General features: G+C 39.6%; 1 protein-coding gene across 3 annotated transcripts in view; it reads right to left on the bottom strand.

The window, feature by feature from the left end:
- Window positions 1-1,008: 1,008 nt before the first annotated feature.
- The window catches only part of ZNF318 (zinc finger protein 318), a 32,623-nt gene continuing 8,508 nt past the window's right edge, over window positions 1,009-25,123 (bottom strand). Inside the window, exons 3-11 of one of the 3 annotated variants that reach the window (XR_012579536.1) lie at window positions 22,253-22,889; window positions 19,619-21,040; window positions 17,104-17,203; window positions 16,089-16,375; window positions 12,697-12,900; window positions 12,127-12,226; window positions 11,006-11,124; window positions 7,200-10,611; window positions 5,255-7,083 (exon numbers count right to left, since the gene is read on the bottom strand). Coding sequence is in view for 2 of the 3 variants with exons in the window: in XM_074537325.1 (XP_074393426.1) it covers window positions 7,879-10,611; window positions 11,006-11,124; window positions 12,127-12,226; window positions 12,697-12,900; window positions 16,089-16,375; window positions 17,104-17,203; window positions 19,619-21,040; window positions 22,253-22,889 (5,602 nt within the window). In the remaining variant the exon portion in view is untranslated. The other 2 variants (XM_074537325.1, XM_074537326.1) reach the window with 2 other exon arrangements.

Below are 25,123 nucleotides of genomic sequence, written 5' to 3' on the forward strand. Positions count from 1 at the left end.
TTCTGGTGGGCTACCAGGTTAGTCAACTCCAACCAACACTTCTACTGCAGGCAGGAGGTCATTTCTGCTAAAGAACACGGTTAAAATGCAGCCTTTGTGTGGCAAACCATTTTTTCACTAGCTGTACAGCCCATGATCCTGAATATTTTCTGGAGCAGCCGGATCTCTGTTGCTGTGTTGTTTTAATTATGATTAAAATAGAGGCCATCCTTTCTAAGCAGGTTGTTTGAATCCACCCTGGATTACACCTCTGTTGGCCAAAGGATGTCAGTGCTACAGTAATTAGTTTACCAGTCAGCTTCTGCAGCAGCAATTAAGGAAGGAGAAAGAGAAAGTGGATCTATAACACAACAGGCTAAGAGCTGACAATTCAATACTTAGGATTATACCCATGGGTATGACTGACTGCGTTAAGTTTGTGTGGCAAAAATTAGAATTTCTAAAATGTTCTTCCTTGAGCAGCAGCAACAAGCTGGTTTGTGGGGTTTTAGTTATATATAAAGCAGGATGACTCTATCTACACATTGTAAAGCGATCTCTCACACATGATTTTCCAGAATAATCAACAGTTATAATAAATCTTTGGGGAAAAAAATAAGCACGGGCTGTCTTTATTCTTTTACATGCCTGGCAGCTGCTGTCAGGATATTTCTGTTGGTGAAACACAACACCACTTCCCTTGAGATGAAATACTTGTGACAAGAGTTAACAAGGCACTTCTGTGAACACATGACAAAGAAGTTTGCATGAATAATTTAACAGGGTAGCTGAGTTCAAAAATAGCTGCAAGATTCCAAATTAAATATAGAGACAGGAGCTTTAAAAAGCCTTTTTCCCTACTTTAAGCAGCTTTTCCAAGGGATGTAGAAAGGTCTGTAAAGGCTCTATGAATCAAGAAACTTCAGAATCCAGCACCCTCTCTTGCCACTATTAATACCTCGTAGTAGCCTGCACTTTTAAAATCCTCTTTAGAGAATAATTTTTAAACAAACAACAATCAGGAATCAGTACAATTTCATAAAAACTTTAATGTTTGTTTTTAAAAAAAACACTATTTAATTAAGAGAAAGGAATCCACACATACAGAGTCTTCTTGGATGCTGACAAAAGAACTTAAATCAGAGCCATACCCATGACCAGCAGGTTTAACCAGTAAGAATACAGAGAAAGTTTCACTGATTAGTCACAGTAATAATAAGAAAAAGAATGTGCCCTCCAAAGAGAGGAGCAAAAGATACCATTCCAGTCATGCAAATCTGCACTCACCTTCTCAGAACAGGTTTCCAGAAGTCTGGGAAGTCAAGATAACATTTTCTTAGCTCCTGTGGAAAGTAATCAAGATACAAAGAGGGAAAGACTTGTTACAGCAAAAGATGTTCATCCTAAAATCTCACTTGCTGGAGCATCTGGTGGGTTTGACTGTTACAATCCCAAATCTTAGGCCCTTTTAATTGTTTCTCTCCCCTCTGCAGCAAAACCCTTCAACAGCTAAACAGCTGGTCTGGAAGGAATTTGTCAAGCTGCTGGACTGGAATGTTAATGGACAATGACTCAAACAATCAGGCCCTTGGCTGCCCTTGCTGAGATGTGCATCATCACAGCGCAGGTGCAGAGGGGCTACAGCTGGGGTTTGAGCCAGATAAGGGACAAGGGTGATAAAAAGACCCTTTGGAAGTGGGTAGCTGGGGAGGTGCTGGGACATTCCAACACAGGCCTGAAGGTGTTCATCCCTCAAGACAGGGCATAAAATAGGCTGTGATGAGAGGCAGCTGTCATGTCATAAACCACAGAGACCCCCAAAGTGCCCTCAAACTTATTTCTGAGGCTTTCACCTATCCTTTCTCTCTTGTTTTCTTCATACATTTTTTACAAGTTATTTCTATGCATCTGTATTGTTGTATTTCTACAGATAATAATCAAACCAAATTGTTTTATTATTATCATTATAAATATATATTTATTATATTTATTATATCATATAAATATATATGATATAATAAATATATATTATAAATATATATATTATATAATATATATTTATTTATATGACCAGTGTTTATATATATTTATAAACACTGGTCATTTTATGCCATTTCACTCTAACCCACCCCAAGGGATGTACTGTTAACAGGAACCTCATTTACCACACTTTCAGGGATGGGTCATAACACAAGCACAATACAAAATAAAAACAGCTGTCAATGAACACTGTGAAGGTAAACAGTTCCCTAGGAGAAGGGATTTGTAGGAAGTAGGATAACTAAAAGCCATGTATTTGATACTTTAGTCTAGGATGCTAAACATATAAAGCATAAGGGTTCATCTTACAAACTTGAAATAAACCTTCAACCTGTAAGCCTTTCTTGTATTCTGAAGCACAAATTGGACTCTTGGAGAAGTAATTACACTTACGATCTTGGATGATCTCTCTCCTGTAGACACTGTAACAGCTTGAGGCAGGTTGTCCGTGCCTGTATTTTGTATCAAATGCCAGACAGATCAAATGTGAATGATGAAGGACTATAGCAATGCAAATACGGGATTTTTTTTTCACCCAGCCAAACTGAACCCATTGCATGACTTCATTCCACTGAATACATTCAAGAGAAGTGTGAATTACTTTTGTAACCCTAGCTCGGACACAACAGGGACCCAGTGATTTTGAACCATTGCCTCACCTTGGTGAAGCAATGTAACACATGAAACTAACTAGCAGAGAACATGAAATTTAAACAGTACCTGGAAAGCAACACATTAAATGGGTTTAATTGCATTAAACCTTCAGTTCTTAAGAGAAAATGCAGTGACAGATATTCCTTTGCTAATGGACTTTTTTTTCCCCACTAATCAAGCATGTCTAAATACCCATCTTGCAGGTGCCTAGCTACAAGACTCCTCTCATCTAATTATTGGCACTTACATTTAATTCCTGTTTTTTTTCATCTCTGACAGGGTATGAATGCAGCTTAATGTGAGATCTGATATGAAGACCATCCCTATAATTTCTTTACCAGATAGCTATTACAGGGCTTTTCATCCACCACAGCTACCACGGCTCCTAAAGCATTATTTTGTTTCTACATTCATCTAAAGTTTGTAAGGAAATTAAACAGGGTGGTAACACAAATGGCTTGTAGTATTTCAGTGTTACTTAGGTTGTGGCTGAAACTCCCCCACAAAAGCAGCTTCTTGAAAAAAAACTGTATTTGATTAAGAATTGAAAACATCACCTTGTGTGCTCTACCATCTGTAAAATGAAGATTCTTCAGTGAGGCTGCTGGAGAAGGGAATACTGTTTGCCTTCAAGCAGCTCTGATGCAGCTTTTATTTCCTGCAGGTGTTCAACTATTCTCCACCACCTGCCCAACCAATTCTAATGGCTCTGCTCTCTGCATCCATCACTGATGGACAGCTTCACGGGAATTGTAGCAGCAGCTTGACTCATTTTACCAGAGCCTAGAACTGCTACCATACAGTAATCAGCCTTCTCATCACAAACAAGATGACAGCCCAAGAAGAGGTGGAGGTGGGATCAGAAAACAAAACCCAGAACCTAACTGTGGAGCCTTGGATTTCTGCTCTAAGGCAGAATACAACAGTGTGCAGCTGGGCTATTCTGCTCAAGTTGGTCACAAACATGAATACATCCATATTGTCTGAAAATAGCTGACAGAAAGGGTAGTCTAGCAACCAGAACTTGCATCTCCCTCTTCTTCTTTGTGCCAGACAGAAGCAGAGGAGTCAAGTAAAATAAATTTTATGGCTGCTTTGTACTCCCACACTGCTGGCACGTAGGCTGTTTGCACATAACCCAGCAGGCACAAAAGGACTGAGGTCTGTCTCAGAGAATGATTTTGCTCCCTTTAACCTTTTGTAATGTTCTGAGAGAACATAATAATAATAATAAACCAGCACAGTATTACATCAGGCACCACATGAAAACCTGTCTCAGGTGGCTTCTCTTGCTCTCTGCACTAAAGAAATATAGTTCTGTCATGGGATGCACTAGCTTGGTGGATGGTTGTGGTTTTTTGCTGCTACCATCACTTACTTCATAGGTATTTCTAAAAACTGTTTGGGGTTTACCAGGATAAAAAAATAATTGACCTTTGCCCACATTCCCTACTGTTTCCATGAAAAAATTTAAGTTCTTTGTGAAGCTTCTCTTAGATAAGAATTAGGCATTTATTTCCACCCTTGGCAAAAATTAAGGAATCATAAACCCACAAAGATTGGAAAAGACTTCTAAGATCTTTGAATCCAACCATTAACCCAGCACCACTGGGTCAGTTCACCACTGACCCATGTGCCACATCCAAATGTCTTTTGAATACTTCCAGGGATGATGATTCCAGAAACAGCATGATAATTCTGCCAAACAGCAGAGACCTCATATCTTAATCTACTAATATAAAAGTATAATCTCTTATACTTTTTAGCACTAGAGCACAAATACATTTGAAAAAAATTTAGTAACAAAATGATAGTTACTACATTTCTTCCCTGCTCACATGCTATTTAAAATTCTAAACCAAACAAAAAACCCCCCCAAAAGCCTATCTACTGCTTAGTTAAAACTTAGTCAAAGACAAGATTCCAGCAAGACAGAAGCAATGTTTACCTACCCAACTGACTACCCCAGGAAAATTTACTGTGTTTTGCCTAAAACATTTGAAGATTTCTTCTCCTTTCCAAACGTATATTCAAAGAGACTGGAAGATGAATTAAAAACCCACCTGGCCTAAAAACAGATTGATAGGATGACTGCAGCTTTTCTACCTCTCTTCTCCCACTGCTTCTTAATCAAGCCTGGTTTTGCAGCAATCTTCATCCAGGAGAAAGGATGTGCTAGCCTACATCATGACAAACTAAAGGTTACAGCATCAAATCATTTAAGAGTTAATCCATTGTTCTTTAAATTTACTAGGTATTTGTGCCTGGTTTGAAGTAGTGTAAAGATAGAAACATTCAAACGATATTTGTTTCCTTCCTATCAGCTTTCTGAAAACCAGGAAAAAGGTAACTTCTTGTGCTTTGTGCAGTTTTTAGAGAAGTATGTCAGGAAGGAGAGGTAATGTATTGCACCATTCAAACAGACAAGTAAATCCCCATTAACTTACCCCTCCTCCTGAGGATCTGGAAGAGTCCAAGGCCAGCCTAGAAACAAGGCTTCCCAGTCAGTGCACTATGCTACAGCTCTGCCAGCACAGGGAACGAGCACAGTGGATAAATCATTTACTGCAAGCCTCTGGAAACCACAGGGAAAAAAAACAGGAAAAAAAAGAAAGAAGAAAAGAAAAAATACATAAATAAAAATACATGCCATTTAATGAAATTACAGTGTTAATGCCTCTGTCAGCCAATCTGCCTATCATCACCTACACCACCCATCATGTTCTTGGCCATTCCAGAGGTTCAAGGATTACTGTTTACTTCTTCCCCAAAAGAGACCAAGTTAATCTTCCTTCCAGGAGTAAAGAGCCCTACCTGCTCTCAGAGATAGACTAAAGGGCATGAAGAGAAGTGGTATTTAATTTGGACCACAGGAAAATTCATATTCTGGAAAGCTTTAGACACATATGGGGTAACAACTTCCAGTTTCTCCTTTGCAAAGTTCTTGCTTGGCACTAGCTCCTCTCCATTCATGGCCAGCCACGTTCAGCACTGACCACAACCACTACTTGTAGAAGCAACTGCAGAGCACAGAACAAGGATAACAGAATTATATTGTCCTTTCCCCAAAAATAATTTTTAAAATTAAGTTCCACACAGATAACACAGCATTAAATAAGGTTGTCTGAAGGAGACTGCCCAGATTACTGTTTGCCACTGTATGCACTGAAACCTTCATGAAAACCAATCTGCAGAAGGAAACTAACCAGAAAGCATGTACTTCAAAACAGCACTATCTAAAGTGCAGAACTCTAAAAAAATTCAGCCTTCCCTTCAATATTTCCCTTCCCTGCAATTATATCTCTCAATATAAGGCAGGTAAGAAAATCAATTCCCCTCCTCCTCTGTGGATTTACAAGAAACCAAGCACTTTACTGAAAAAACTGGGAAAAACATTGGGAAAAATTTATCTGTCAAATGTAAACAAACAAACTCAAGTATATGACAAAAAATACAGGAGAAAACCAAGACGTAACTACAAAGGACTTTTTTATAAATCGGGATTAAAGTAATCTCTACTCATTGCCCAACTCCATTTTAAACTATCAAAGCATGTCAAACCTTGCTTGCTTTGGTTTTGACAGTCAATCAGCTACCTGATGAAAGTAGGGCAACAATACTAACAAAGATTTCCTATATTCAATGCAGTAACTGCTTAACATCACAAAACCAGCTCAAAGAGATTTTCTCAAAACTCTCTTCTCTTCTGAATTATCTTTTTACTGTTGACTTGATCACTTATACTAGATTTCCAAATTCAGCTTAGACAGTTCTTATATTTCTTGTATGAAAACACTGCAAGACTCTGAGAAACATTTCATACCTTCCTCACACACAGTTATGGAAAACGAAGACAAACGGTGATTTTGCCTTCTCCAGAGGTCCATGTGCAGGCAGTGATTACAGAAATTCAAGCTCTGCTGGCGTCCCTCCCTGATGCCCCACCTCTGGTTTTACACAGGGTTCAGGACTTCAAACAGACTTCCACTGATGATGTTGACAGTAGTTCTTCCATTGACTTCAGCTGGGAATAAACTGGTTTTTACTGAGAAGGCTAACTGTTGAGTATCTTCATCCTCTACAGTTTCTCAATTTTATCAACTACTACAGGAGTCAGAAACTAATTGAAAAAAACCACTTCTAATGAGTTAAGGAAAAAAAATCAAGAAGAAAGCCTTGTTGACCTTCATATGTTTATTTTTTAAACAATTTACAAATAAAAATGTTATATTTATCCAAGGAAATACATTTAATACTTTAGTCTTTAACAAGCTATACAAATGAGAACCATCACACTCAATAGTTCAGGGACCATTCAGGGTAGGCATGCATGTGTCTGTATCACATGAAGCGAGTCCAATTCCTGACACCAGGGTTCTGATCTTCTACTTCTTCAGAGCTGGTCAGCTGCTAAATGATTTAACACAAATAGTTACTGGATCACAATAAAATGAAAGCAAGCCCATTTCAAATCATGTAAGTGACCTCAATATGTCTGGTCCAGGTGTCAGGCCACAGAGCCTTACCGATTGGTTTTCTTCTCCAAAAGCCAGTCGGGACAGATTTTCTCCCCTTGCTTAGTGATGTGCCATCCATACATGTGCTTATACAATACACTGAAACACCTTAAGTACAGATGTAATACAACAGGAATTACAAAGCACAGAGACAGATAAAACAGACAAATAAAATCAACTCTGAACACATTCTTGCATTTCAAAACAAAAGGAATCGAACCCATGCATTACAGTTCAAAGAAATTTTGGGTTTTAGTTCTTCTGAAAGTCTCCATTTCCTCAGTTCTAAATTGCTGTTCTTGAGTTTGTCTCAGCAGCTGGGCTACTCACGGTGCTACTGACACAAACTGGGTGAGCTGGAAATCTTTGACCAGGAATGGTCAAAGAACAAAAGCCCCCAAAATAAAGAAGACACACGCTTTATAAACGAGATTCCATTTTAATAGCAGAGTGTAGAAAAGAAATTGGCAACAAAATTCACATGAAAAAACATTTTACACAATTAATTATGTACAGAATAAAGTATGTGACTGCCTTCTGATGATTTACGTTTCACTTTAGTCAAGTCCTACCACAGAATGCAAAACACACCCAAAACTCTCAGCTGGAACAAAAAGAAAAACAAACAAAAACCATATACATAATCCCAGCTCTGGCTCCTCAAATATTGGGACTGGCTGGGTTTACTTCAACCCACTGGGCTTTCTGCTATGCTTTCAGAAATTCCTGGTTTCATTGTAGCTTCCAAACTACTGTCAGGAGCTTCTGTTTGCTCAGTCTTCTTGCTCTGGATGGTGCACATTCCCTTGCCTCCTGAGCCACCCACCTTCCCATGTGTTTCTTTGAGCCCAGGCATTAAAGTTTCCACGCACCCAGAAGCCTGACTTTCTGTGCTGCCTCTGTCACAACTCAGAGACAGCATTTCAACAGTGCCACCTTTGCTCCCCTTCACTTGCACAAGTATCTCAGACGTGGGAGAAATGCCCTGCATTTCTAGAACTGGCATGACCACTTCTGTAGTGTCACTATTTGAGGTCTGTGATCCAGGCTGCAGCATAGGTTTCTGAGAAATCCGTGTGCAAATTTTATCTTCACAACTATCAGAAGTCAATGTAGTAAAATCAGTAATCTCTGTTTCATTCACTGTTCTTTCAATGCCCAGTTTTTTAAGTTTACTGGACTCTAGCCTAATGGACGCAATAGTTTCTATTTTTTTTACTTCTTCTGTATTTTCCTTTAAAAGTCTTTCTGAAAGGATGCTGAAACATTCATGTTTTACCTTATTGTCTCCCAGATTTAAATCAGTGCTTTTCAATTCAAGCTCTGCTTTCTGGGAGGGAGTCTTCATGTGTTTCACATCCTCTGATGGTCTCTTGAAAAGAAAATTATCTAATCTTGCATCAGATCCAGTGTGTCCTAATGACTTTTTTTCATTTTCAGCTACTAATTCAAGATTGGATCTGAGTTCAGCAATGTTTGAGCAGGTATTGACTAACCGTTCAACGCCCTGCTTCTGGGTTTGGTTATCTAACACCGTATGGCCCGAAGGTTTAGGTTTAACTTTTTCTTGAGCTTCTAATAAGGTACTTTTAGTTTTTGTCTGTCCCTCTGTCAATTCTGAAGCATCAACCTCATTAGAACCAGATTTTATTTCTGGATTTGGAGTATTTGATAGATCCCAACTACTTTCAGAACAAGAATGAGTTGTGACTATCTGTTCTTTTCCATTACTAGTTCTGGAAGTGCCCCAGAGCAAGTCTGGACTATCAGTTTCTAAGTGAGTTCTACAGTTATCATTTAACTTCACCAAATGGGAATTTCCCAAACTTTTAATTTCGCTCTGTGTTTCAGGTAACAAAGTCTTTGTGTGTAGACTATGCTTAGGCTTTCCTGCTTTTATTTCCCAGTCTTTTGTCTCTGTCTCCAAGGTACCAGGAACATTTGTGTTTGTAACTGGAGTTTTATTTCCATCTTCCTGTCCAACCTTCTTTTGGACCTCAGATTTCTGTAGATCACAGAATTCCAGCCTGCCTGCCTGCTCTCCACCTCCTGTATCAACAAGTCCAATTTCTGCAGGCATCTGGATACCAGAAACAGGTTTTTTTCCTGGTAATTCTGTGACTGACATTTCTGATAGGTGAGGCTGAAGTGACTTCTTGTTCATTTCAGCCTGATTTTCAACAGGAACCAAACTCCCTGTCATGTGACTATTACACTGTGAGGAATCCATAGCCTCAGAATCCTCTTTCAATGAGGATGAGCTACTATTTGTTCTGTGAGTTGCAGATGAATCTGCAGGTTTTGTTATGTTAGGGTTTTCTCCATTTGGAAGCGCAGAACTTGCAAGCTTGCTGTCAGCTGAACCCTTTCCACCACTACTGTAGAAAATATCATAGAGATCTTTAGCATTGGCTGTGGCCAAGCAAGAATTTCGTTTCTCTATCTTTTTTGCTTGTTCACTGAAAGCAGTTGACGGTGGTGGTGGTCTCACAGGCATTGCCAACATTGTCTGTTCACTTTCAGACACACCTGGAGCTACTTCATCTGCAGGGATGAGAGCTGCTGGCTGGACTGCTGGTGGAGGTAGTCTATCTGCAGGCTGAGAAGACTCATTTTTCTCTACTGCTTTCAAATCCTCCCCTGAGCCTTTTAAAATTACTTCTTCTCCTCCAAAAGCTTTTGATATGATATCTGGAGGCAGCAGAAGATCTGCATTTGTTTCTTTTACCACTGGCAGTGGTTTGGTGGTAGTTCCAGAGGATTTTATGGATAAAAAGGTGTTCAAAGGTGGTGGTTTACTAACTGTTGCAGTATTAGACTTCCTGAAAATCATGGTGGGGACTGGTAAATTGGGAAGAATTTTTGTTGGTGTCGGTGTGGAAACAACTGGTATCCATGGACTAGTGTGTGGAATAACAGTTTTCCCAGACAGCTTGATTTCAATGGGCTTTATATGGGATTTCAAAGATTGACACTTGTTCTCCTCTTTGTTTCCTTCTGTATTCTCTTCCTTTGTAACAGCTCCTGGCATTTTATCCTCTCTCTCAGTCTTTTTCCAGCTGAATTTTCCAAAGGAGGTCTGGCTTGGTGGTTCCTTTTTCAATTCCTCTTTCTTTTCTTCTTTCTTCTCTTCTGCCTTCTCTTCCTTCTTTAGCTTTACCGTAATACCCATTTTTCGCCCAGAAGAATCTGTTTTGCCTTGGGTTTCATTATTCCCTTCTCCTGACTCTGGGATGCTCTTTACTTCCTCCTTCTTTATTAGTTTTGGGGTTTTCTCATCCTTCTCTTCCTTCTGTTTCTCAATCAGTTTCCGTTTCAGCTCGTTTTGCCGCCTGCGCTCTGTCTCCAGAACCACAGCCAGTCCAGCCTGACGGTCCAGATTTCGCCTCTCTTCATAGAGTGGGTTTTCATCTATGTATTTCTGTGGAAATAAACAGCAACATTTTAGCCACCATTTTTCATTTCCATGAAAAATAAATAAATAAATGCAGCTCTCTGACAATTCTGACTTGCTCAGTAAGTGCCATCTCAACACTAAGAGAACAGGGAACTTTCTCCTACCAAGAAATTGAGGTATTACAAACTGCTTGCAGCAGTGCTGTCACTTTACAGTAGACATGTTTCAGCTTCATGCAGATAAAATATCTCTATGTACTGGTGTAGTGGGAAGTTCTGCTTATATAGCTCAGTAGAATGTAATGAAGATAACCAAATACATATACTTCAAGAGTTAAATGTCATTCTTCAGGAAAGGAGACAGAACAAGCAGAAGCTAAGGTAGGGAATGTCTCTTTCCTAGTACATCAGTTACCAACCTTATACTTCTCATTGTGGGGATGACTTTTCACATGCTGCTCTGCTGAGATCTGATCTCCAAAAAATTCATGACAGAGCTGGCAATAATATCCAGTGATGGGAATCAGAAACTCAGAGCCTGAAAAGGCCAAAGAAAATTATCAGAGAAACAAAACCTAATAAATGCCAAGCTCTTAACAAAGTTGGTCAAAGAACAACAGCAAAACCTCCAGCAATGTTCTTTTTGGAACAGTTAATGCTGCTCTCCTTACAGTTACATAGGAACCCCCACTACCAGGAACAAACATACAAAGTGAAGAAGTTTATTATTATGGTTCAAGATTTAAGTGCTCTTCATTGAATTAAGGTAATCGAGTATTCAAGTAGGTTAACATTTCCTACAGCCTTGATCTATTTTCCATCTTTCTGGTATAGTCTGCTTAAATACTAAACACCTGGTTTATAAACCAAACACAAATATTTTTGTTGAAGTTCAGCAAGATTGCGTCCTTGTGCCTACAGAACCTGCTACAGTTATCTAAGACACTGCAGATTCTTCTTTACTGGACACTACCAGAAATATACAACAGATTAATAAAATGAGTTGATCACTGGCAGGCCTTTTAGATGTTCATATTTTAAATCTATATTAATTTTCAACTCAGTTACAGCTCCTTCCATATGTGTCTCAGATTCTCTGTATCTGCACTATAACAAGTACTCATCGGTCAATTTTCAGGGAGACCTCTGCTAAAAATGTACTGAATGGAAAAGTCTGCTACAAGACTGTGTGGAATACTGTGCAAGATCTACCAAAATACTGCCAACTATTGTGGTCATGCTCTGAATTCTAATATATTTGCAAAAATTATTTCAGAACTACACTGAAAGATAACTGGTATTCAAAATAAAAAACTAATCTCTAAAAAGAGAAGAAACCACACTTTTCCTACACTCTTGCTTCAAGACCTTTTACACAAGAACCATCAAGAAACTAAATAATTTGCCTTTTTCTTAATAATACATTATCTATATGTGGTCCTATACCAAGGTAAAGTTTTGAAAATTCCTTTCTCTGAGCAAGTGGGACTTGCTGGAGGGCAAAGAAGGATGACAGCCAAGTTAATAAAAATCAACATACCTTTGGCAGGAACCGTTATCTTATCAATGCGTTTTATGGACTCTTGTTTGGTCTCGCTCTGGGTCTTCGAAGCCCAAGGTCTGTTGTAAGGATCCAGGGTCTATTTGCACAGTGACAGAGGTATATAGGCTCATATATTACACTAGCAAGTCAAGTACACTTGTCTTTTTCCTTTTTAATATTTTTTTAGAGCACTGAACATTAAAATCAACGTGCAAATATTTACAACAACTTATTTTCCTCTCTTTTCCCTCCCACTTTGCAATTTACAATGACAAAATAACCTGTGAAAAGTGTAAAATGTAAATGACTGCAAAGAACAGGTAAACATGTGAAACACAAGTGGCAAACCCGAGCAAACTGAACACAGGCCCCATTTATACTATTTGGAATCCACCAGTAGCTGAACAACTGCTCAAGCCCAACATTAGGGGAAAAGAATTTATAAGTTAATTCTTGGGTTCGTTATTACTTCAGGTTCTCTTGTAAATTTAGTTCTATGATGTATGTTTTAGTGCTAATATTCACAGCAATATGAAATGCACTTAGTGAAGGAAGCCTGCAACATACCTGTCTATGTTTCTTATTATGCATGTGTGTGAAAAAGTCAAACATGGTCCCGCAGATGGTATTGCAGTCTTTGCACCAGTGGTTCCCTGCATCATAATATTCATAAATATTGGCCAACTGGAAAGGATGTTTGGAGGACTGTGAAGAGGATTCTGCTGGCTTCGGGCTTCTACCTCTCGATTTTTCATTAGTAGTTTTTGATTCCTAAATTGAACAGAAGGAAACACTTCTCTAAGACAAGGCAGGACAGACAAAATGCTCTAGAATTCAGAACCTGCCTCCAGCAGAAGCCATACACACAAAAAAAATATATCACCTGCTTTTCAGCGCCCAGGTTAATTCCACTGTTTCAGAGAGCTGGTATTGCCGACTAAGATGCTGCGTGGCTGCAGTGAAGAGGTTCCAATAAGGGTCCCAGATGTAATGGCTGGATGGTTGCAGGTAATCAAGGAACCAAATGAACAAATTCCCTGTGGCATGCACCCTTCCCACTTTATTGGTTTCACAAAATAGTTCCAATTTACCATACTAGCCAAACAGTGCCCAGAAGACCTCAAATAGTTCCCCAAGAGGCATTCAGAAGTTACTGTAAAAGTAGTTTGGATGAAAGCAGAATGGAAAAGGAAGCAAAAATCAGGTGGCTAAAAGTATTTAATTCCATCAGTTTTATCAGATTATTTGAGTGTTCCTAAACTCTCCAGAAAACTTACTGTTTAATAATAAAAGAAAGATGCTGTTTTGTTAATTACCTAAGCACATAAGGGTGAAGGATCTTGTGATTTAAACATGTGATGTTTGTACTTACATTGACCTGTACAGAAAGACGCCATATAGTGATATACAGACATTTCAAGACTCTATCCAAAATTAATACTAAACTAAACTTGTAGCAAAACAAATATTATCTGAAATATACCATGAATGAGCCCTGGTAATTTGGATTACAATAGTACTAGATGTATTTTGAGTTCTGAGTTACATTTTCAATGGCATAAAATCCATCATGTTATCATTTTGCATGGCAGTCTGGAAAGAACAGCATGTTAATTTAGCATACTCAAGTTGGTTGCATGATTTCCAAGTCATTCACTACCGGCACTGAACAAATTTATTTAAGCAGATTCAAAATTCTCAAATAATATCTGCCTTAAAACTTTTAAGTTCCTTAACACCACGCTCCACAACATGCACTGTAAATTAAACAAGGAAGAGACAGCCAGGCCACTATGCACCCCACAGATATCCATACTCCAATATAATCTGGTTCTTGGTAGCAGAATAAGAAGAGACCTCAGGAATATTTGCACATATTCTGTCAGCAAGAACATAGCAGACATTCTCTTGAACAATGAGATCAGCTTATGATCTGCAGGAGGTGCATGGAAGGATGTTCACAATGTCACACAAGCATCAATGTTTATGTTATTTATAGACACAGACCTATAAAAATACTGTCTCAATCAAAACTTTAAAAATACAATACTTCTCAGACAGACAGGTGACAGCCCACTCTTAACTCCAGTTTGTGCATTACCCCAGCTCAAAGATGCCTTTATAATTTGCTACTATTTAGAGCCCAGCCAGAGTGATCTGTCTGTTTAGCACAGTGACACTGGCTTCACCTCTGCATTGACTGTGTAACTACAACACACAGACACACAGGGTCAGCAGCAAGGGACCACAAGGTGCCTTGCAAATAAGCAGAAAGGCAAAAGCTTTTGCCCTCAGGTTGGCAGAGTCAACCAATTTCAGTGTTGAAAGGCCAGCACCATCCTTCTTTTCCTGAAAAAAAGGTAATCAGAACTACAACGTGAATTGTACAGGCTGAAGGCCATGTCGTATGTGCCTACATATGTATGAAAATACTCAATGTTCCTGTCCAGAACTCACAATTTTCCATGTTAAAATAAGGAACTATGAAAAGGGGATCAAGTCGTTATGGGTTTGGGCGACAGAGACAATGCAAATTAAAATAATGAGAAGTATATTCACACACACCATATCTCAAGGAAAGAAAACAATATAACTTAATGCAATGCAGGACTTAACAAACATTTTTGCCTACTTAAGTTTTATGAAGTGGTGACTGAAGCAAACAATTTATTAAAGTAAGTGAACAGTAAACTTCAGAGATGTTTCAAGAAACAACAAAAAAAAACCAAAAACAAGTCTTTAAATTAAAGATACCTAATGAGTTCTCAGACCACAATAAAGCATAGAGAAAATTTTACAGGATAAACAGATTTGAGTGGCTTTGGAGAAAATACAGAATCACAAAATGAGTAAGGTTAGAAAGGACCACAGTGGGTCATCCAGCCCAACCTCCATGCTCAAGCAGGGTCATCCCAGAGCACACGGGACAGGATTGTGTCCAGGTGGTACTGGAATATCTCCAGTGAGAAAGACTCCACAACCTCTCTGAACAATCTGTCCCAGTGCTCAGTCACCCACACAGTGAAGAAGTTCTTCCTCACATTCAGCTGGAAGTTCCTGTGCATCAGTTTCTGCCCATTGCCTCTTGTTTTATTGCTCAGCACCACTGAGAAGAGCCTGGCTCCATGCTCTTGACATCCTCCCTTCAGATAAATTGATGAGGTGCCATTTCAGTTTTCCTTATATCACTTATCCTACTAATATTTTCCTCTCTGCAAAAAATATATATGCTAAGATCTACACAAAATTAATCTACAATTTCACATTAGCTATTTCTGTTACATATTTGAATAAACATCTGAAAAGCAGGATAATTGATTTCCTGAATACAAGCATAACCTTTCAGATGGTAGTATCCTTCCTACTTTCAAAGTAAAACTATCTTCTGGAATGCTGGTACATCCAGCCCAGAGTAGTACAGACCACATCAGAGAGACCATACTGATGCATACTGACACTTCTGAAGAGAGAACATGTGTACAGAAAAAACATCTTATGCTGACCATCACCTTTAAGTCTTGTGATTTGTTGCTATTATTACCAAGTAAGAAGACCAACAATGCTCCCAACTTCCAGAGAGCTTTGCTGCTATAAACACTCCTATAAACGTGGTCTGAAAGGCCATGACAGAAATTTTGTAGAGAAAAAAGAAGTCTGTCCTCCTGGCATGGTACTGAGACCAAACAGCTATACACACTCATGATACTGCTCAAGCCAACCAACACCTCAGCAATATCAAGATAAAGATTAGTAAGTGGTGCTGAACTGCACAAAACCTGAGGGACATTATGTACACTGATACATCAACTCTACCTGCATGCACCATCAAAGCCAGTGTATGAGATGTGGTAACAAATGACACCAAATGATCCTTTAGCAAATGTCTGGGACCAGCTGTCTGCCCAGTGCCCTCTTCTCTTAGTCAGAAAACCATTAGCACACAAACTTGAAGACTTTACCTTGTTGGAGGAAGATGTCTTCTCTACACCTTTTGCATTTTCTGACTTGCTGTTCTTTTCCGAGGAATCTTTAGTTTCCACAGACGGTTTCCGGGGTTTTTCAAATATGTTAATCCCCAGGATTTGTGCTACTTTGTCAAGCTCAGACTGCTTCTTGTCAGCTGCATCAGATTCTTTATGCAGCTCTGCAATCTCCTTCATAATATTCTCTTGTAGTCTGTTCACCTCAACCAACAAGGGGTCTTTGTGTCCGTCCTTCTCACGACGTTTTTTCCTCAACATCTCGCCTAAGCCAATCAAGGAAGCAGAAGGGTCAGAAATGCAAGAGGAAAACTGACTTTAGATCTGTACAATAATTCCAGCAACAATTAAAATATGAATACAAAATATTATGGCTAAATCTTCACTATGAAGTTGTAAAGATGGAATTTACTCTCAGGTACAGTATAACTAAATCTGCATGATGTGCCTCCATAAGGATTACCATTAATCCTCCAGAGTATCAATTTATAATTACTATTTCCCTGTGTGACAAAACAAGCAAAAGTTAATTGCCTATTCTAACCTGAAAGTATCATTTTCCAAAGGTGAGGGAATTAAGTATTCACTCAGACCAAACACGTTTTAAAGACACAAAAAATCAGCTCTCTTGAGAGAGGACTTTTCCATCTCCAGATAAGATTCATGAAAAACTGAAAGGCACAATAACATCTTCAGTCACTAATTTCTCACTTCTTCTAAAGAAGCACTAAAATGCATAAAGTACAATTCCTATAGCTTATCAAGCCAAGAAGATGCAAGAGCAACTGTCTGCTCAAATTTTGATGTAATTGATCTTAATATAGTAACTAGGTCACTGCTTTTTCAAGAGTTGTGCATTGCCAGGAGCATGAAAATACATTATGGACAATTCTTATTTTGGTTCTCCTTCTCCTGCTAGATACCAGGCCTTGTGACACATCCCAATGGGGGAGAAAAAAGAAGCAGGGGCTGGGAGGGTGGTAATGCACTTTACCTTGCTGTTTACGAAGCCTGTCCAATTCAGTCTTGAGATAGTAGAGCTTCTTCTGCCGTGCTTCTCGATCAGTCTTCAGTTTTTCTCTCTCTTCTATCACCTAAATAAATTGGAAGGTGTCTGGATTTTCTTCTCTTCCCAAGTTAAACAGTCTTGCAAGAATAACAGGAAGACCTCGGCTTTCCAGACATAGAACACTGCTCGCTATTCCCAAAATGTTCTTGAGTATTTTAACACAATAAATAAACCTCTCCCTCTGTATCTGAAAGTAACTGCATTGTGTGGTCATGCTTCAACCCAGTTTGTAGGCAATGTTTTTTGCTTTTGGGCAGTGTATTCCTCTAAACTGCTCTGTTTGTTGCAACACTTCCCAAGGCCCTTAGGCTCAGGTGACTACCTTCTACAGGGCTAATTAAGATCAATGACAAATGACTGTTCAAAACTCATGCAGAGTCTCTACAGCTAGCATGCTCCATCAGATTACACAGCCCTTCACCTTGCCTTCTGCTTTGACTCTAGCTCCTTTTAGCTGTTAGTTAGGTTTTGCTTCAATCTGACAAAAAACATCAGGATGAAATTTGTTTCTTGTTCAATAAGGTAAAAACTGTGGCACAAGGAGCTCACAAATCCTTTTTTCACTGGTTTTCATTGATTCTCATAGAAGGAAACAAAGCAATATGCTACAATGAAACCCAAAAAGTTCTTTCAGGTTTTTTTCCCAGCTTCATTCAAGAGACAAATCCCAACTTTTTTACCTTCACAAGGCTCTTAAAGCTTACTACAGACTCCTCCTTTAACAAACAAGTCATCTTGACTCCCCTAGATAATCACTTCTACAACAGCAATGTTGGCAGGATCCCTGAATCCTTCCTGAAATAGTTATACCGGCACAGTTAAGCTACACCTTAAATAACATAAGAAGTTTTTTTATTATTGTTTTGGCTTTGTATGCTATTTTTTTATCATCAAAGCACCATTTCCTCCTTCTGAGTTTTTTTGCAGCATGGGGGCATCAAGTGGAACATGCAAATTTTTATACACCAAACCATCCCAGCAAAAAAACAGTGGACTAATCCCTAGACAAAGATTTCTGTAGTGCAGACAAAGCCTTAGAAGTGCTACCAAGATGCACAGATGAGCTACCAAGGTATGTCAGGGCAGGAGAAAAGCACACACCTTTAGCCAAGAGAGCTCTTCCAAAAGTACTAAATTTCATTAAGAATAAAATTTCAGCTGTGTCAGCTGAAGAAATTATTATTACTGCAAGAAGTGGAAGCTCCCTTATTTGCTGACATAGCACTTCATACAAGTGAAGAAAAGGCTCTTAAAATAAAAGATGATTATTGCAGCCTCAATACCTAAAGGGGGCTTGAAAGAAAAATGGGTACAAATATTTTACCAAGGTCTGTAGTCACAGGAAAAGTGGCAACAGTTTCAAACTAAAATAGGGTAGATTTAAACTAGATATAAAGGAAGCATTTCTTTTCAATGTGGATGGTGAGGCATGGAAACAGGTTGCCCTAGAGACTGTGGACTCCAGTCCTGAAGTCTTCAAGGCCAGGTTGGATGGGGCTCTGAGCAATCTGGTCTAGTGGAATGTGTCCCTGTCTAAGGCAGTGGGGTTGGAACAAGATGATTTTTAATTGTCCCCTCATAGACAAATAATTCTATGCCCTTATTTTAACAAAGACCAAGTGGACACCAGTCTGAAAACTCAAAAAACTTTTGGGAATCATCCAGTTCTTTGGGAGTTGTGTAACTACCATTTCCTATTTTACAATACATTCTTCCCCACTACTTTCTAATTATTGTACAAACCAAGATAATTAGAAGAGGAAAACACTAACACACATGACCTGAACTGGTATCAGAGCCTCCAAGAAGTTTCCCCTAAATTCTTCTAATTTTGTGATTTTCATAAGAGAATTAATATAAATGTAGAGGGAAGATTGTATGTGATGGTGAATGATGATATGCTTTAGTATGTATTAAAGAATGTCTAATACAGGTATAACCTGTATAGGTATTTTGTACAATGCAGAATGTCCAGATGGAGACTTCTGTGTTTCAGTGGCCTCTTGTTCTGCCACTGAACATCAGTAAAAAAAGCCATTTCATTTTCTTTACACTGTCCCTTCAGACTTTTACATATCCCCAGATATCTTCAGGTATTTCAATACTTAAATCTCAGCAGAATAAAGCCAAACTGTGGCCGTCATGTGTTTTCTCTGTAAGATTTTGGCTGCTTCAAAGAAATTCAACTTTGTATTTGATTCCATCTGTTCTGCCATAGGCAATGGCATGCAACTTTGAGAGATTCAAAAATGCATTTTTTACAGGTGTCACTGCATAATACAGACAAATGCTTAGGAATATTTAACAGGAGTAAACTAGGTCAAACTATTTTTAAACTGAAGCAACTCAGAAAAAAAAAGGTGCACCTTTAGAGAAAAAACTTCTACCCCACCAATCATGCAATCCAACACAATCTGAAGTATCAGAATACCTAACATACCTTCTGCTTTTGAGCTGCCCGGTTTTTTTCATCCGACATCCTTTCTGTGGTATTTTTGAGAGCGTGTGATGACAGACGAAGGGGTGCTTTGGAATGAGAAGGAGTGGTAGGGACTTGAACAAGCACAGAACCGTCTCTTTTAACATCAGGGACATCCTTTCCCAGAGAGACTGTCTCAATCACCCGCAGATTGGGACGCGTGGGGTTCGCTGACATGGCCATCGTAAGAAGACCATGAGCTTCTGGTAGCGTAGGATTAGGCTGCTGGGCAGGGGGGTACATGGGCCAGCCAGGGGCTGCATATGCCATATAGTGCCCATATGCATCATATCCTGGAGGAGCCATTGTGGGAGGGGCATAGTTTTGGGACATTTGAGCAGCAGTGTAGTGGGAATAGCTGGGAATTTGGTATTGGGAAACAGAAGTAGGTGTAGGTGTCAAACTAGCAGGAGTTGGTGGAATTGAAGGAATGAGAGAGACAGAAGGAACAGGCTGTTCTGGCACGTGTGGAGGTATCTCCTGTCCCACCGGCTTGCCCTTAGCATAGTCCGATGTGTGAAGAGAGGACGCATCTTTGGGCTGTGGGAAGGAGCCCGGAGGTGACGCTGAACGCTGCTGGCCCGACTCGGGAGATCGAGTGTCACTGCGGCTGCGGCGCACCTCCCAGGCGTCCCGCCTGCGGGCGTCCGAGGAGCGGCGATCCGGAGAACGAGACGCCGGCTTTTTGCCATGGAGGCGCTCCTGGGTACGAACAGCCAGCTTGCCAATCTCAGCAACACCAATGTCAAGCCCAATGGTCTTGAGCAAGTCGTGGATCTTTGCATACTCTGCGTTTGGCTCTTCTAAAGGATCCATCTTGACAGCTGGAGCAGGAGAAGGAGGTGGGCTCATTTTCTGTATTATTATCTCATTGCCACAACTCACTGGGGGCTTCTCTAGGGGGAGAGATTCAATTTTGGTCTCTTCATCCTCATCGCCATAAAGAAATTTCTCTTCGTCCTCAATGTCAGGAAAGCTACGCCTCCTCTTCTCCTGAGCACTGACAGAATCAGCCATCATGCCCAGAATTCGGGAGAAACCACTGCCATCCTGACTGGCCCGCTCATGAGGCAGCAGGAAGTCAGTATGGCGATCGGTGGGCTCTGACTTGGGTTCTACTTTTTCTTTGTGACTTAAGAAGCTTCCAAACTTCTCAAATATCAGAGTGTCTTTGGGGGGCCCAGAGAGTGGGTTCCACTCACACAAACCTTCGTGCAACTCCTTGTCTGAAGCCTCCACCAGAGAGCCTTGGTTAAACCCTTTGAGAAAGTTTTCCACTTCAGAAGCAAAAGGAGCTACGTTGTTGCTCTGGGGCAAAGAAGACTGACTAGAAAGAAGAGGAAAATCCTTGCTGGGGGCTGGACTGCTTGAAAAGCCCTCCGGCTGAAAGAGAGAAGATACTATTTACTTCTAAGCTACTATGCACCTCACAGAACAAAGGAACGTGTTCATTTCTCCTTCAGTTCACAGCTGAATAAAAGTGTTAGAAGAGACAATATGCAGTTGAAAGAGACCACAGAAGATTCCAAACCAAGTTGCCCGATGATTCTGGAATGCCCTGTCCAACAATGAATGCTTATCTCAGAGAACACACAAAATCACAATTGTATTTCAAACTTTTTGCAAGCATAAGAACTGAAAATTTAAACTGAAACCCTGTTACACCATTTTGGATATGCTCTGAGTTTAGTCATAGTCACATAGGATTTCAACATCTTAAGTCAGATAAAACTACTGCATTGAGGTTATTCACAGTCATTTCTTCAGATATTTCATAATTAATGCCGTATTAAATAGCATTTCCAGTAATAGGTATGGAATAGGATGCTCAGTATCTGAGCACTCCCGAGATAAATATGTCACTGTCAAACCAACACTGATCAGTAAAACAGGCAAATCAGCGATGTGTTAAAACACAAAAAGTCACTTTATCACAGTAGTCACAGCCACTTATCTGCCCATTGCTCTAATTTTGAGACTCAGTTGGTACAGGTTTGGTACAAATTAAGTAGGGCTGATCCCAGCCTATAGCTCAAAGGGAAAAGAGTAAGGAAATTTAAAAATTGTTTTGAAACAGAGGTACTGAAGAAGCATTAGGCAGTTCTCTAAGTCTATAAAGAAACAAGAAAGAGACACTGCCACAGGAGAAGAGCTTCAATCAATATCCTGACTGCCTGTGGTGCTATGAGAGACAGTTTTTCTTTGAAAGCTGGCCCAGATCTCTGTGTCATGGGTTAAATTTCCACAAAGACATTTGATTCTGTCTCAGGTTTTATACATATATATATAGGTGTGTGTATGTGTATATATATATGAGGGTGTGTAAATATATAGGGGGGTATATATATTTTTTTTAATATATTTATATAGGGGTGTGTATGTATATGTATATATGATTCCTGATTAAATGCCATAACCATTTAAAGTTTCTAATGCATGTCAAACTTTTACCACGCTGCAGAAAGATACCTGTCCTCTTAAGGAAAGGGAAACAAAGATTTGGCTTTCCTATTTCAGAAATCAAACTAAGAGTCTGTATCATGAAGTAACTGCTTTGGAAAGTAGAAGCACATGACAGACACACAGAGACCAAACCTGAACAGCAGACTCGACTTCCATCTCTATTCGTTTCTTCAAGATAGATTTTTTGGGCATGGGTGGGATTTCTTCAGGCCTGTATGTATAGCGAGGCTCAGAAGTCTGTAATGTGTTAGTCAAGCCAGGGATCGTGTAGCCCGTGCCTGAAACATCATGATTCAAGTTTCTGCTGCGCTCTTCCTCTTCTCTTTTCCTCCTTGCTCGGTCAAGCTCTCGGAATTCTTCATTCAGGTACGACGGGCTCAGGCTTCTACTCCGGCTGCGGCTCCGCCTGCGGTAGTTCCGCGTCCCTGATGAGAAACCCTGATGCTCTGCACTCACACCATGCATCTTCTCATCCTTTTCGTACCGTGGGCGCTTCATTTCTCGGCCCCTCTCCTCTGCCCTCAGAGGGTAGGGGGACCTCCTCAGTTTGTCTCCATCTCTGTCAGATGCACGAGGAGGCAGCTCCTCCCGGCGGCCGTAGTGCGGACTGTAATCGGAGCGGTGCAGGAAAACATCTCGGCTGCGGTAATCCTCATCGTGCCTCGGGATGAAGGGACTGGAAGGCTGATCTTCATGTGCTGGGTATCTCTCCAGGCTGCGAGGACACGTGAGGCCTCTAGTGAATACTGGACCATCAGCCACATCATCCCTGTGTGAGAGAAACACAGAAGTATTTGAATCAGGTTAAATAAAGTCTTACTCCTACTCAAAGGTAAGAAATTTCCAAACCAAGTTCAAAATAACATCTCCCTTACTAAACAGAACCAACATTTTATGTACTTAAAATGCAGGGTAGAGAGGGAGAATTATTTTTAATGGTACTGTACATCCCTCCTAGGAAGTTACCTGCAAATGCAGTGACATGAACAATTCAACTCATACTGAGGAATTAGAGCCTTGAAAAATTGATAGGATGGATTCGTTTCTGTGGATGTGAGAGACCACACATTTTAAAAAACTCTTACTATCATATTTCAGACCACAATCCCTTTCTTCGCCTCTCCCAGTCAGATGCCAAGGTCAGATTTCCTATGAATTATTCAAGGTATAATTCAGTTTCACACTGGCAAATGCAACCAGATCCTTTTATTATCTTCAGCTGTGGACAAGGACCACAAATTCTACCAACATTTACTTTTGCAACAGATATGCAGACAGCACTGTCACTAATCACATGAACTCCATAACTAAAAAGAAGCACAGTTTCTGGTATCTATAAACCAAGGAGATTAAGTGTAATGATACCATCTTCTGTGCCAGCCTCTCTGTATTATTACAGTGGCTGGTGCAACTGTCACAACATCAGAATAACCAGCTTCTTCTCCTGGAATATCTACTTTTGCACCAATTCCTACAGACACCTACAATTAGGGGTACTGTTTTGGCTAAGGCCTTTTCCTTGATGCCTAAAAACTGTTCTGCAACTTTTCTTCAGATAAGGCAGAAACAAACCAAACCACTTTAAAAGCTACAATCTGCTGGTTTTAGTTATTGATATTTCAAAATCTAGCAAGATTGTCCAAGAAAGAAAATGTGCTCCCTAAGTGACATCAATGAGACAGAAGACTCTTTTCTGAGTGAATCATTTTGAGATAAACTATGTATAATGGCCTGAATCCACAAAAATCACCTCCTCCTACTCCAAAAAGTCCCTCCATAGATTTGAGAAGGGACAAAATCAAGTCACGCCAGTAGACATCTGCAAAAAATCTGCAAATAAATTACAGCCCCAGTTCTTCACAACAGACTAAAGAATAATAGAGATGGATAGACAAGGTCTTTTTCCTGGGTATTTTCATAAATTACACATGCATATTTAAGAACAAAATCAACACAAAACTTTACCTTGCATCACTGCAAAGCATTTATTAGATACTTTATCAGTCCAACACATCTTATAAAACAAATCTGGCATGCACCTGTACCCACTGTATTACATGGCATCTTTCCAGTTTTCAGCAAACTACACATATCCACCTCCTCCAAAAGCACAAAAACATCTACAAATAGCTAAATTAAATTTCATAAATAAATGTTGTTTTCACAACCTACATAAAGGTATATCTATTCCCAGTGGCATGTTTTCTGAGAGCCTGCTAAACCTGTACAAGCTGCATGAACACATCTGATGGAGTAACAGATGTGTTTCACCATATACCTTCAGCTGATTTTAAATAAATCAGCTGTGTAAATAAAATTATTTAGATGCATGTCTGACAGCTGTTGCCTACAATTCAAACTGACTGCAGTGACAAAGCACAGGAATTTTTAATCATACTTTGGAAAGAAAAGAACAGCAAATCTACTGCATTTAAAATTAGCAAGACATTCCAAGTACACTTTGAACAGCTAAAATGCAAATTTAAAACCTGAAAATTAAATACACGTTTGGGAAAAATTATTACTTGCCTTACAGAATTCTTTGAAACATGTTTTCTGTGCATACAGGCCAATAGAGTTACATCCCTCTTAATTGGTTTGCATGCTTTCAGCCAGTGATGTCCACTACTAGCTACTGCATCCTCGAGAGAGTATACAAGGTGGTACCACTGTGACCATCCCAATTCCTTCACCAACAAAGAATTCATGAATCACTGGAATTTTGCAGTTTCAGAGACAGAAAACAGACCACAGGCTACACACACATGATGCCTCAGAGACCTACAACTAGTGTAAGGTAATTTACTTTTTGGTATGTTTATTCACATACACAGAAATAGAAATAAATAGTGGCATTCTGCTGTCAGCAATCAACAGGACTCCACTTTAATACACAGTCTTTGAATAGGGAGTCAGATGAGCTGTTCATATTCCAGCCAACTGTTACTCTTGATATCATGCCAAAAAACGCTATTTCAGAACACAGCCTAATGCAGACCAAGT

Source organism: Zonotrichia albicollis, chromosome 3 (assembly GCF_047830755.1).
Source record: "Zonotrichia albicollis isolate bZonAlb1 chromosome 3, bZonAlb1.hap1, whole genome shotgun sequence".
NCBI classification, from domain to species: domain Eukaryota; kingdom Metazoa; phylum Chordata; class Aves; order Passeriformes; family Passerellidae; genus Zonotrichia; species Zonotrichia albicollis.